At 39.7% G+C, this 15277-nt stretch overlaps 1 protein-coding gene across 1 annotated transcript in view; it reads right to left on the reverse strand.

Annotated features, from left to right (window-relative positions):
- The window catches only part of zc3h3 (zinc finger CCCH-type containing 3), a 278128-nt gene that overhangs the window by 67850 nt on the left and 195001 nt on the right, over nucleotides 1-15277 (reverse strand). Inside the window, exon 9 of the mRNA XM_072570014.1 lies at nucleotides 4093-4224. Coding sequence (XP_072426115.1) covers nucleotides 4093-4224 — 132 coding nt within the window. The remainder of the gene's footprint in view (nucleotides 1-4092; nucleotides 4225-15277) is intronic.

Here is a 15277-nt window from a genome sequence, read left to right on the forward strand (position 1 = left end):
ACAGGTACAATTTCTAACTTATTTAGAGCATATAGGCCTGGTACCTTTACTAACATTTACTAACTTAAAATACAAAAGGACTAACACCTCTTAATTATGCAGCCAGACCTTACAGACACACTTAGCTCCATCAGAAGCAGCAGTCAGCATTTAGTACATTTTAACCTATCTCCTGTCTCCCAAGACAGATATCCTTCAAACTTGTGTACTAGAGATAAAATAATATAACAACATTGTAACGGAATTTTAATATATGTAAGAACTGTGTATAAAGGGGCTCTTGTAAGAACTATATTTCGGGATTCTATTTCACCTCAAACATGTACTGCGATTGCTCAATAAAAGAGGCTATTTTTGCTACTCACCGATTTTCGGTCATTATACACAATCCCACAAAGTGTTCCTCCAATTTGCCTCTTGCACCTTTTCTGTCAACAGTATCCTGTATCCTTGCCCTTGATTAGTACAGTGATGCTGGTTCTTGCACCAGTCAGTTTCCATACATTTGCTTGCAGGATCTTGCATCATGTATGTCACCTTGCAAATCGTGTACATCACCTTGCAAATCACATACACCGCTTTGCAATCGTTCATGCCAGCCTACCTTCCAACACTATTCATCCTCACTAGCCTTTATTTCAACTCTTCTTCATGGTTTTATCCAATTTCCTATTGCTCTTATTGTCTTCTCATCTCTGCAAAATGCTCTTTCTCAGGTCCCTCTTGCTTTGTCAGTTTTCTTGCATCAATCAAGTTGCATATTTGGTCAGTGACCTAGTATTCTTTTTCATTCTTTTCTTTTGCCTAAAGATGACTTCTGCACTGTCACTGATCCCTCTTTTGATTTCTCACTACTCCTCGATCTTGCCCATCCTCAGTAGTACTTTAAATTAGTTCTAGTAATGTTTTGACATGTTGCGTCTGATTAATTTGTTCATCACCTTAAATATGTCATCTGGTTTCTAAAAACATATAGTTTCAAAACTATTCATGATTTGAACATTCTACTTAGCTCTCAACTTACACAACATTAAGAAAATTAGGAACAAAGTGAATAGTCTCACTATCGCTACTACACCAGCGTATTCCATACACCTGCTGCTTTCACAACAGTGATAACTTTCCCACAAAGCCATGCTGCCTATTGCTAGTAAGTCTATATTTTTCCAAACGTGGGTAAATCCTATACATAAGAATCTTCTCTCATAATTTCCTCACCACTGACATTCAGCTCACTGGCCTGTAATTTTCTGGATTCGTTCTGTTGCCCTTCTTTAACAAAGGAATAACATTGGCTATTCTTCTGTCCTCTGATATCTCTTCTATGAATATTGGGAGTAAAAATGGTGTACAATTAAAAATGGCGTACAATTAATACCTTTCACTTGACACAGAGAATGTTGATAAATTCTAGGGTGTCTTACGGCAATTTAACACCATGCTTGTAATGGGAGGTAGTCAGCACTTTTGGCATTATTTAGAGAATATTATTTAACCCACTGCAGGCCTAAAGTGGCATTTTAGCTCCTTTGGAAAATTTTATGAATTATCAGCACTTCTGGAATTATATTTATAGACTAGTTTCAAGTCTCTAGGGATGGGGGTGCCTATCAAATTATTATATTTTCATCACCTCCTATTAACTGCACAATTACAAAAATAGTAGTCAGCATTTGTATTCCAAAGCACATGATGGTAATATATCAAGACAATCGCTCCAGAACCTTTAAATGCAGGTTTCAAAATAAGCAGAATACAGCAAAGATTGCAGATGCTGGAAGTCCGAAGGCAATAGATGTGAAGCTGAAAGGGCACAGCAGGTCAGACAGCATCCGAGGAGCAGCAAAGTCAACATTCGTCAGAAGCAACTTGGCCCTCTCTAACTATTTCAATGTTGAGGAAAGAAAAACTTGTACTTCTGTTTTTTGTTTCATAATCTCAGGATGTTACAAAGCACTTTACATCCAAAGATGAACCTGCCAATGAATCACGGCTTAAAGCAGGATGCAAAAGATTACTAGGCATGCACAAACCTTTAGAAAAAAAAAAGTTTCAAGAGATGAGGCATCAACAGAGTCTCTGCTATGGCCCTCAAACACATTGGCCCAGAATGTGAATACAGGTCTTACAATCTTTTCAACCAATCAACAGACAGACAATCGACAGACAGATAGACAAAGAGAAGGAGTTTAAAGAAGGAAAAATGTGAATTAAATTCAAACAAAATACTGAAGAGAAATATAAAGGCAAACAAATTTGATTAAGAGGGAACAAAAAGGAGATAGGAATGAAAAAATGTGAACATTATTTATTTCGATTTGATTTACTACAGTCACGTGTACTGAGTGAAAGTTGTCTTTGTAGACAGATTGTACTGTACAAGTGCATCAGAGAGTAACAGAACAGAGTGCAGGATGCAATGTCACAGCTGCTGATTATAAGGATTATAAACATTATAAAGATCTACAAGTAACTTACTAGTTGCAAAAATTAGAATGCAGCTTTAACTGTTTAGCTTTGGGTTGGAGAGAGAAAAACTTATTTCAGGAGTATAAATTTCCTCATTAAAAAGGGCAGAATCTTATAAGGGTCTGATCAAAGTGGGCTATGGTAAGAAGTGTGGCGGAATCATACAAGAAGTCTAACAAGGAGAAAGTGAGGGCTGCAGATGCTGGAGAGTCAGAGTCGAAGAATGTGATGCTGGAAAAGCACAGCAGGTCCGCAGACGCTGCCAGACCTGCTGTGCTTTTCCAGCGTCACACCTTTCGACCAAGAAGTCTAACAAGGTCAACCTCGACATCAGGAGCAACTTCGCTGCATCTTTTATGCATCTATCAGACGCTGAAGTGAGATTCTTGAGGTAGCAGAGATACCTATTAACAGGAATCATTGCTTATTCACAGCCTTATTAACTGTACATCTCATGAAGATTCAGCTTATCTTACCAAACCTGCCAAGCAAACAAACCTCTGAGAATTCTTGACATAGTGACTGCTTACTCCAAAGGATGTCCATGTTGGATACTAGCAACAATATCTCAGGAATTGCTCCCTGGGCACTAGATACACATACCCATATCCACAGAAAATGGTATCAGACCTGTATAAGCCTCTTTAAGAACCACATGGAATTATTTAACCCTGTCTATAACTTGTTGCTTATGCTGCTTGGCACATAAGTATCCTCTGTTGTAGACGCACCAGGCTGACATCTCATATTTTAGTACGTCTGGTGCTGCTCTTGGCATGCCCTCCTGCACTCCTCATTCAGAAAAAGAAACATAAGTTGGGATACCAGCACATGATCATACAAGACTGAGCTGCATTCTCCTCATAAGTGTCCCTCCCATACATTTGCATTTATTAGGGAAATTTAAAGCTGGGTGGGTTAGATGGGGGTGGAGGTGGGCAGGTCATAAGCAGAGGAGAGTGTTAACTTACTTCCATAACACCAAAAGCACAACAGATTATTTATCAGCAACAAAATCTTCCACAATTTACACTCTTGTGAATTTCCACTATCTTCTAGGTAAGATATTTCGACAGCAGTTCTACAATGTTAACCCTACATCATAATCAAAGTATTTATTATCACTTTAGTTCCATTCTCCACGGAATACAAGTTATTGTGTTCCACAGGGTATTAAATCACCAGTCTGTACCAGTCATTTCAACAGGAATGAAGGTTAAATAACTGAAGAACAGAGGAAGATGAACAGCACGATGGATTAAGCTCAATGTCCTTTCGTCTTTAGTATCTAGATCTGAATCGAATAGAGACTGAGTGAAGTTCCCTTTGAGTCTGTTAGTATAAAAAATTCTGTTCCAAATAAGTTTCAGCCTGATGCATAAAGCTAGGGAGCTTCAATTAGTATCTAATATTGCTATGTGTGAGGTTTGATGCGCCTAAAATAAGACAGTGCTGGCAACATTAACGCCCCTCAATCTAATGAACACTAAATTTATCACTCATGCAAAATAGACCCAAGAATAGTAACAGTAAATTTAGAAACATATTCTCCTTTAAAAGACACAAAGCAAACGTATTAATAACAAAAAGAGTACTGATAGTAAACATTCCCTCCTAATATACCTTTGCTCCCAATGGGCAGTATCCTTTTAGGAAATCTCGGCAAACTTCAGCCTTCCTCGACACATACACGTGGCTGTAAGGGCAGTTATTATTACTGCAGATCCCTCGGAGGTAATAAGAGCAAACTGGCATCTATAATGCAAACAGAAAACAACATTCTGAATATTTATGAGCGAGACATTCCAATTGCTTATCAATGAAAACAGCATGAAGGAGAAACATTAATCTGCAAACAATCAACGAGTCCAAATTCAAGTTGGTCAAAGTATCTGCTTGCAATATCAACTGTTTCGCAGTTCGCCTTAAGTGAATGCTGTCCCCTGGGATCTGAAAGTTCCAGTTTTTTTTATTGAACATCTACATAGATGCATTATCCACTGACGAACAATTGCTTGTACTTGCCTGTTTGTTGGAATGCAGATAGTCTGTGCTACACTATCAATCAATTCAATGTTGCAGAATATAGGTACAGCTTTTACAGATTTAAGTGCTTATTGGTAACGCTGTCTTAGACATGTTCTGGGATCATACTGCTCTTGCAATCTGCTACAGGCAATCTACCCCCTTGCTTTGATATACAACTTATCAAGGTCCAATTTCAAGGTGTATAAAAAGTAAAGGAGCCCACATCCACAATTCCTGCATTTCTATAAAAGTTGCATACAAATCAGTACAGCTATCACTTGTGTAACACTCAGGTTCTGCTCCTAAAGAATGGTGTATTAAATCAAATATCACCTTAGTTTACGAGAAAGCATATAATAAAGGTGGGTTACATTCCTGACCTTTAATTTTAACCTTGAACATAACTAGCCCAAACACCTTTTTACCAAATCTTAATATCTCATTATTTTGGGTAAGTCATCTCATCTCCATTGCTTCCCAGCTCCAACTTGTCACGTTCCCTGATTCGGTACACTCATGCTTGCCCTTTCTTTTGCTGCTCCCTCCAGTTAGCAGCATCACACCCAGATTCCTCTTGTTTTCCTTCTCCTGACCTGGCACCTTGCACAGTCACCAATCCTCCTATTTGCTGCTTCTCTCGACTTATTGTCGCTCCCGCTTGCTGCCTCACTCCCAATTGTCCTAGCCATCTAACTTGCTGCTTCCCTGTCCTAAACCCTCACTGTGACCCAGAGGAGGGTCAGTTAGAGGAAAAAGGGGTGTATAAGAAAACAAAGCAAGGGAGGGGGACACATTAGGGGGAGTTGGCAATTGTAGTGTTTGGGGAAGGGGTGTTAAGCTGGAGAGTGGGACCATTTAAGAAGAGCTAGTGAGTGTCACGGATTAGGGAGAGGCGCTGGCTAGCGGGATGTTCAGAGAGTGAAGAGGCAAAGCAGGAGAGGCAGTGAAACAGGAAAGATAGTGAGTGAAAGCCCTGGGTGAAAGGAGGCAAAAGAAAGAAGTGTTAAATGGAAATGTTTCAGGACAGATGATGAGTGGGAGGGTCAAGTGGAGAAAGACAGTGAAACAGAAAGGTCCTGAAGGACAGGTGGTATGTAAGATCATCAGGATAGAAGTGACTAGCAAGGGGAGAGATAGGTGAGTGAGGATTGGGGGATGAGTTTGTGGCAATTGGAAGAGTCGTGAGTAGAAGTGTCACTAGAGAGATTGGCAAGCAGAAGGTTGAGGATAGAGGTGATGAGTAAGAGAAGTAGCACATAGTAGAGTTTGGGAAAGAGCTGGTGAGTAGTTTGTTTCTAAAAAGACTCAGTGTGCTATAGGTAGGTGCACTGAAGTCCAGATATTCAAGCCCCATTTAAGTTTGAAAGTGCACTATCAGAAACTGTCTTAAATGGAAGATGCCTGCATAATATTTATTCCAAATTTACAAAAAACACCAACGATTATAAATACGACCTGGTAATTATGTCAGCCAAGTGAATAAAGTGTTATTAGGGGAATATCAGGGGACAGTGAACATTGTAGTGTAAAGTTTAGTTTGCCTATTGGGGAAAAAAAAAGGAGTCACTGACAGCAAGAATAACTAACTGAGATTTGTTTTTGAGTCAAAGATGAATGAATTGATCTGGCTTGATACACTGGAAGCAAAGGTTGGAGGTAAAGTTGTTACTGAACATTAAGCTGTCTTTCAAGAGGAAATAGCTTGGGCAAATAAATCCAAAGTTCTCTGCAAGATAAAATTCAGATGAAGATGGAAGTGCTCTTATACCAGATGTCCAGTGGACAATACAATTGAGAACCAGATTCAACTCAGAAGGTTTGGTGTGGACTCGAAAAAACAAATGAGAGAAGCAAAAACAGAGTAAGAATGAAGAAGAGTGGCAAGCAAGAAAGAGAATTCAAACTCTTCTGCACATATTTATTTGCATTTATCTTCACCAAGAAAGATGCTGCATAGGTTATGGTGAAAGAGTTGGTAATTCAGACACTTAAAGGGGGATTGAATGCACTCACCATAATTTTCTAGCTTTCCTTAGACTAAGGGTGGTGACAGAGAACTGAAGAAAAGCAAAAGTTATACCCTCATTCAAAAATGTGTGTAAAATGGGCCCAGCAGCTACAGGTAGTTTAACCTCAGTAATTAAGAAGCTCCTAGAAACAGTGAATTACATAAAATAAATTGTCACTTGGGTGAATTATGGAATTAATTAATTATGGCCTTGTTAAGACAAGTCACATGTTCACATTCATTGCTGCCCTCGTCCTTCTAGGAAGTAGAGGTCACGGGTTTACAAGGTGCTGTAAACCTTCCTGATGAAGGACTTTTGCCCAAAACGTCGATTCTCCTGCTCCTCGGATGCTGCCTGACCTGCTGTGCTTTTCCAGCACCACTCTAATCTAGACTGATTTCCAGCATCTGCAGTCCTCACTTTTGCCTCCTTTCCTCATAGCAAAGTAGGTCCACATACACAAAATGGATTTCAACAGTTAAAAGGAGGCAGCTCACCAGCGCCTTCTCAAACGCTGCCTCAGCCAGCTTGGCCCACATGTCTCAAATGAATTTTTAAAAGGGTTCAGATCTGGAATGTAATGCCCATAAGTATGGAGGGGGTCAGTTCAATTGAGGCATAATGAGAGAACTGAATTATTAGCTGAAAAGGAAGAACATGCAATGCCACCGCAGAAGGCTAGGAAGTAACATTGAGTAACCTGCTCCTTCAGAGAACCAAGATAACATGTTGGACTGATAGGCCTCTTTCTGTGCTGTATCGTTGACAGTTCTGTGCTCGAACATGGAGGGCTGGTGGAGTAACGGTAACGTTTCTGGACCAGCAATCCTGAAATTTTGACTAATGCTCTGGGGACATGGGCAGCTGGTGGAATTTATATTTACTTTATAAAATCTGGAATTACACATCAGTAAAGGTGATGAAGAAACTGTTATCTATTGACGTTAAAGCCATCTTGCTCAATAATGCTCTTTAGGGGAAGGAATCTGCCATCCTTACCTAGTCTGGTCTACATGTCACTCCAGATCCACAGCAATGGTTGTTTTGTGGTCAATTCCTAGTCTTAAATGGAATGATGAAAAAAACATAGACCCCAATTTTATAGAAACAAAAGGTACTCAAAACAGATGTAAGGCAGAAAATACAGTTGAGAATCAACAAGAATACCGAAGGTTTGAGGGGACAGGGAGGTGAGAATTCAAATTGGAAAAGCAAACAGGAACTCTGAGAAAAGATTAGCAGCTAACCTAAAGAGAAATTGCAAAATCTTCTGTAGGGTTATAGTGTGTAATTACAGATAGAGACAGGGAGCATGGCTGAGATATTAAATGAATACTTTGCATCTGTCTTCACAAATGAGCAAGATGCTGCCAAGACAAGGATGACACAGGAAGAAACCCTCAATAGAAGGAATCAAAATTAGTAAAGAACAAGCCTTAGATAGGTTGTTGATACATAAAATTAATAAGACACTGCACCGTAAGAGATGCATCCAAGGATTTTGAAGAAAGTGAGGGTTAAAATGACGGAGGCACTTGCCATAACATTCAGACTTCCATAGCCTCCAGAAGGCTAGAGAATTGTCAACATTACGGCCATATTCAAAAAGGATTGCAAGGATAATTCCAGCAATGAAAGACCAATTAGTTTAAATGTCTGTGGTGCAGAAACGTTTGGAAACAATTGTATAGCATACGATCAGCAGTCACACATAAAAACGTGGATTGATTGACAAGAATCAGTATGAATTTCTAAAGGAGAAATCATGCTTGACTAATTTGTTGACTTTTTCAAAGAGGTAATACAAAGTGTGGATGAGAGTAACATTAGGACACTGTATACATGGATTTCCAGGAGGCATTTAATACAGTGCCCCAGAACAGATTTGAGAGGAAAATTGTAGGTCATGATATAAAAAGGACAATGGCAATGTGGATACAAAATTGGATATTTTTTGTGCTGGAGAAAGGTTTTTAGTCGAGTTCTCCAAGCATCAGCATGGAACCCTTGCTTCTCCTGATACAGACAATCCCTAGGTTGTGAATGGGCTCCATTTTGGAGTCCATTTGCAAGTCAACTTGTATGCAGATTGGAACACCAGATGATAAAATGCAGTTCTAGGCAGATACTGTACTTTTCTTCATAGGTCCTTCAGCAGAGAGGTAAAACTGATCAAGTTAATATTAAAAGCAAGCTCCCGGTGAAAACAGTTTCTATTTGTGCTCATATTTTTCACGCTTCTTGCTTCAAGTTCATATGCCCAGTATTTTGGAAAGCCTTATTCTTAGCCTCACTGGTGGAGCAAAATTCTAAGCTAATTTGGCTTGGGATGCATTTGTATTAATTACATAGAATTAGTTTAAAGGTAGGTGGCTAGGTCTCAACTTTAATAGTCCATCATGTCGACTGAACTGTGGTGTTTAACAGAGAGAAAAAAAAGTCACTGATATCAGCTCCTTCAGCCAATTATCAGCCAATTTAATAGTTTGAAGTATCCACACTTTTTCCAGTCTAAAAATATAAGAAAGAAAACTTGTACTGTTATTTCAATTAACCTATGTTATACCCTGGTGACTCCAGCATCATACGCAATGACACCGCATCCATTAACAAAAGGTTCTGAAGCATCCCTCTGCCATTATATAGCATTTATACAAGGGAATCAGACATCAAAGCTAATGAAGCCTAACAAAACAAGAGATCCTAAATTGCACACAACTGAATTTTCAAGCTCGATTACAGGGGAAAGTGCTGATTCCCCATAAGTAGACAAGAGAAAATACACAATAATGGACATCAGCTTCTGTCCTTTCCTCTACTAATCTACAGAACAAGCTTATGCATCTGTTTGCTACATATTTGGATTTTTTAAAAAAATCTGTGAATAACTGATTTTTGAGCATTAACTGTGCAAAAGCAACTGTCCAGTGGAGATGTATGTATTGTAGGTGGTGATGGGCTTTGGGGAAAACAGGAGGTGAGATACACAGTGCAAAGATCCTAGACTTATAGCCACAGTATTTGTATGGCAGAATATAGGCTTAAAAAGTGGACAGATAGCCCATTGGTTCTGCTCAACCATTTGACACATTCATGGCTGATTAAACAGCTGAATGTCATTTACCAACTCTAGCCCCATAACAAAAACAAGGTGCTGGAGAAACTCCGCAGCTCTGGCAGCATCTGCACAGAGAAAAACTTAACAAAACTGACTTTTCATCAGAAATGAAAACAGCTGGGAAAAGGCAGTTTTTATGCTGATGATGGGGTAGTCGGAGGGGAATGAAGAGATTACATGGAGGCATTACTGAAGACAAGGTGGGGGAATGCTGGGTAGGGGGTTGGAGAGGGAGAGAGAGAGAGAGAGAGAGAGAGAGAGAGAGAGAGAGAGAGAGAGAGAGAGAGAGAGAGAGAGAGAGAGAGAGAGAGAGAGAGAGAGAGAGAGAGAGAGAGAGAGAGAGAGACACACACAGACATACACAGACACAGAAAGAGGCAAGACAAACAAAGAGATTGGTCGTGATAAGACCAGAGCTAAGACAAGCTAGGAAGGGACATGAGAAGTTGTTGGCGGATAGCATCAGGGAAACGCTCAAGCTTTCGACAGATATATAAGGGATAAAAGAACGATGAGAGTAGGATTAGGGCCAATCAAGGACAGTAGTGTGAAATTGTGAGTGGAATCAGAGGAGATAGGGAAGTGCTAAATGAATATTTTTCATCACTATTCACACAATGTTTTTGAGGAGAATACTGAGAAACAGGCTACTAGACTAGATGGGATTATGGTTCACAAGGATGAGGTGTTAGAAATTCTGAAAAGTGTGAAAATAGATAAGTCCTCTGGGTCAGATGGGATTTATCCTAGGATTCTCTGGGAAGCCAGAGAGGAGAATACTGAGCCTTTGGCTTTGATCTTAAAGTCATCATTGTCTACAGGAATAGTACCAGAAGACTGGAGGATAGCAAATGTTGTTCCCTTGTTCAAGAAGGGGAGTAGAGACAACTCTGGTAGTTATAGATCAGTGAGCCTTTTTTCGGTTGTGGGTAAACTTTTGGAAAAGATTCTAAGAGATAGGATTTCTAATCGTCTCGATAGGAATAAGTTGAGATAGTCAACACGGTTTCATGAAGGGTAGGTCGTGCCTCACAAACCTTAGAGTTCTTTGAGAAGGTGACCAAACAGATGAATGAGAGTAAAGTAGTGGCATATATGGATTTCCGTAAGGCGTTTGATAAGGTTCCCCATGGTAGGCAACTGCACAAAATATGGAGGCATGGGATTGACAGTGATTTAGCAGTTTGGATCAGAAATTGGCTAGCTGAAAGAAGACAGAGGGTGGTGGTTGATAAACGTTTATCCTGGTGTTCATTTGCTAGTGGTGTACCGCAAAGACCTGTTTTGTGACCACTGTTGTTTGTCATTTTTATAAACGACCTGGATGAAAGCACAGAAAGATGGGTTAGTAAATTTGTGGATGACACTAAGGTCGGTGGAGTTGTGAATAGTGCTGAAGGATGTTGCAGGTTACAAAGAGACATAGATAAGCTGCAGAGCTGGGCTGAGAGGTGGCAAATGGAGTTTAACGTGGAAAAGTGAGAGGTGATTCACTTTGGAAGGAGTAACAAGAATGCAGAGTACTGGGCAAATGGTAAGATTCTTGGTAGTATAGATGAGCAGAGAGATCTCTGTGTCCATGTACATAGATCCCTCAAAATTGCCATTCAGATTGATAGGGTTGTTAAGATGGCATACGGTGTGCGAGCTTTTATTGGTAAAGGCATCGAGTTTTCGAACCATGTGGTCATGCTGCAGCTGTACAAAACTCTGGTGCAGCTGCACGCGGAATACTGCTTACAGTTCTGGTCACCACATTATAGGGAAGCTATGGAAGTTTTGGAAAGGGTTCAGAGGAGGTTTACAAGGATGTTGCCTGGTATGGAGGGAAGGTCTTATGAGGAAAAGTTCAGGGAGTTGAGGCTGTTTTCGTTAGAAAAGAAGGTTGAGACGTGACTTAATTGAGTCATATCGGATCATCCGATGATTAGATAGGGTGGACAGTGACAGTCTTTTTCCTAGAATGGTGATGGATAGCACAAGTGTGCATAGATTCAAATTGAGGAGTGATAGACATAGGACAGATGTCAGAGGTAGTTTTTGTTTTACTCAGAGTAGTAAGGACATGAATGCACTGCTGCAACTGTTGTAGACTTGCCAACTTCACGGGCATTTAAATGGTCATCAGATAGGCATATGGTTGAGAATGGAACAGTGTAGATTAGATGGGCTTCAGACTGGTTTCACAGGGCTGCGCAACATCGAGGGCCGATACTGATCTTTGCAGATCCCACTAATCAGAACTTGCACATGTGAGAACGGCCCATTTAATTCTGTTTCTGCCTGTTAGCCAATCCATAATCCATGCCATTTCCTTTGATGCATGTACTTTGATTTCGCTAATTGTCCTCCTGTGAAAGACCTTAGCGAAAGCCTTCTAAAATCTAAGTACAGATAGACAACCCTTTATCCGAAATCCAAAAAGCTCCCAAGTCCGAAGGTTTTTTGATGAAGTTTTTTTCTCATTAACAAGGTTGTTTGGTGTGCAAACAGTTAAACCAAGTTGACACCCACTCGATGCGTGTGTGTGTGTATGTTTGTGTGTGGGTATGTATGTGTGGGGGGTGGGGGGGGGGGGGGTGTGGCCCAGCACTGGCAGGCCTCAATTCTGTCTCAAGGCCCGTTTACTCATAGTCTGCTCCTCCAATAAGATTTTTTTTTAAAATTTCACCATCAAATTGTCACTTAATCTGAAATTCAAAAAATTCTGAATTCCAAAAACCAGATGGTCCTGAGAATTTCGGATAAAGGATTGTGCACCATTATACTACATCCATCGACTTCTCTTCATCAACTATGTTAGTAACATCCTCAAAAAAAACTCCACAACCTTGTAAATTATGAATTTCCATTTGCAAATCCACACTTCTATCCAATTAGATTATTACCATCCAAGTGTCCATTCATTCTTGATGAGAGTTTCTAACATTTTCTCCATGAATGATGTATAGCTCAGAGGTCTATAGTTCCATGTTTTCCCTCTTGCTCCTTTTTTAAATCGAGGGGCATTTTACAGTTTTCAATCTGCAGGAATCTTTCCAGAATCTATGGAATCTTGGAGTAATCACCAATTATTGATTATTTCTAAAAACTTATCCCCCGTAACTTTAGTGCTCAGTTGTTGTACCCAATCTACATGCAGATTGAATTTAGCCATGATTACTGTACTTGATTTATATCAAGCCTCATGCTATCACTATTACTTGGTGGACTAAAAATAACTCCTACCAATACCTGGCACACATTCTTGCATCTTAGTTCCACTCAGCCAAGACGCTTCAGGCAGGGTTTAACAATGGCAGATTGGACCAAAACCCAAAATTCCAGCTCTTGCGGTTTTCATTATTGTGGGATAATGGTGTGGATCAGGAGTCAGCATGCTGCTGTCTTGGTGTTAGCAGCATCACTGTGGTAGTGAACATTTCAAAACTTCTACAATTTCTATGGTGTGTGAACTTTGGTAGGCCGTAAAAATTATTTTCATTCTGAGAACCATTACCTTTAATCTGGAGTTGGGACCCACTGGATAGGCCTTGACAAAAAATATTGCATACTTCCCACTTTATTAGGAAGTTTTGTTGCATAAGATGTTTCTTCACTTTCTGTAAAATTGTGGTAGAACATTTGGTATGTGACTGTTAAATAATATTGTTCCCAGGATTTTATGTTTTGACAACTGGCAAGCTGGCAAGGTAGACAGCAACATTACAAAGGTGGAAAATTCTTCAAATGCATAATAGTATATTATCCACTAGACAAAGTGCTAGTCTGCATTGTACTATATTCAAAGACTAGCCCAATTTAAAACCTTGATTGAATTATGTGAAACCCACTGATTTCATTTTCTTCTTTGAAGTTCAGATCATTAATCTATTTGGCAATACAATGCTCTGACAGTTGGCTGAACTTCTGGATATATTCAAAATTTCTAATGGATTCTACACAGGAGGGTCTATTGACACAGTTACTCAATGGAATACCATTATAAATACTTGGCTGCTTTTCAAATCATTAATGACTCTGTTCAGCAGGGGTTGTTTAGACAACTGTGAAGAATTATGCTAGTTTGCTTAATTTGACAGATTTGAGGTTTGTTAAAGAGGATTTTTTTAAAACTGGCTTTTCAAGTATTTTCATTTATTTTGACATTTTTAGGGGCTGTCAAGATTTAAGAGTTATGTTTATAGTAGATAGTGGGAGGGTAGGTGAGTTGATTGAGGGGTGTGAAGGGGAAAGGTGAACGGAGAAGTATTGTAGTTTATGAGAGCAAGTGTGAGAGAGAGTGAGAGTGTGCGTGTATGAGAGAGAGAGTGAGTGAGAGAAATAAATAAATTGAAGGATAGAGGGAAAAAAAGTCTGTGTGTGTGTGTGTGTGTGTGTGTGTGTGTGTGTGTGTGTGTGAGAGAGAGAGAGTGATGAGGAGGCCTGACATTTACATCCAGAAATGGGTCAGAATCACAGCTACCAAAAGGTAGACCACTAAAACATGGTGACAAACACAGAATCTTAGATTCAAACACCCATAAATAACTGCCTTTGTACATGCGAAGTGGTAAAGATATAAGCCTTTCAACACAGCCAGATTTGTTTCCTGTGATAATGATCAGTAATTGGTCCAAGATATATTTGGCCCCTCAATCTCATCATTATCTCATAATATAGCAAATTAAATCTGCCAAGTGAACGCCCAAGCTCACCACCTTCAGTAAATACAGACTAAGTGGTGCAGATTACAGAAGAAACAACCAAAACCACAAAAATGAGGGACAACTCAAGGAAACAGCTGATATGCAGAAAAACTAGCAAAGCAAATAAAATTAAACAATCAAGTTATAGAGGTTTATAGGATAGAAAAGGCCCTTCAGCGTGTTGTGTCTGCGCCAGTCAAAAACAACCACCTAACTATCCTTATCCCATTTTCCAGCACTCGGCCCGTAGCCTTAAATACCATGGCAAGGGTTTTTGCCTCTACCATGCTGACAGGCAATGAGTTCCAAACAGCTGGATGAAGAAATGTTTCCTCACATTTCCTCTAAACCTTCCGCCCTTTACCTTAAATATATAATTCCTGGCCATTGATCCCTCCATCAATGGGAATTGTTTCTTCCTGTTTACTGTATCTATGCCCCTCATAGTTTTATACATCTCAATCAAGACCCCTTTCAAACTCCTCTGCTTCAATGAAAGTAACAACAGTCTATCCAGTCTCTCTTCCTAACTGAAACTCCCTAGCATAGGCAACATCTTGGAGAATCTCCTCTGCACTCGCTCACTCCTATAATGTGAATTCCAGAACTGCACACAATACTCTAGACCTGGCCGAACCAACATTTTATAAAGTTACATTACAACCTCCATCTTTATTTATCTTTTTTCTTTAAGAGACATGCTCCAGCAAGGAATCTAAAACAATATTTTTTTTACACACTGAACATGCACTCTGCAGTCACAGCCTCACCTAAACTCTGAGATATATGATTAAATTTATATCACAGGTTGGATTGGTGTCAGAGTCAGGAGAAATCCCACCTCTGTGAACATGACCATTATTTTCAATCTGAAGGACTGTGGGAGGGGGGCAGCCAACAAGGGAAGTTAATAAGAAGCTGCCTAGGCAGAAAATAAAGTCCAAAATAGCAATTATAACAGAAAA

Source organism: Chiloscyllium punctatum, chromosome 5 (genome assembly GCF_047496795.1).
Source record: "Chiloscyllium punctatum isolate Juve2018m chromosome 5, sChiPun1.3, whole genome shotgun sequence".
Taxonomy (NCBI): Eukaryota; Metazoa; Chordata; class Chondrichthyes; order Orectolobiformes; family Hemiscylliidae; genus Chiloscyllium; species Chiloscyllium punctatum.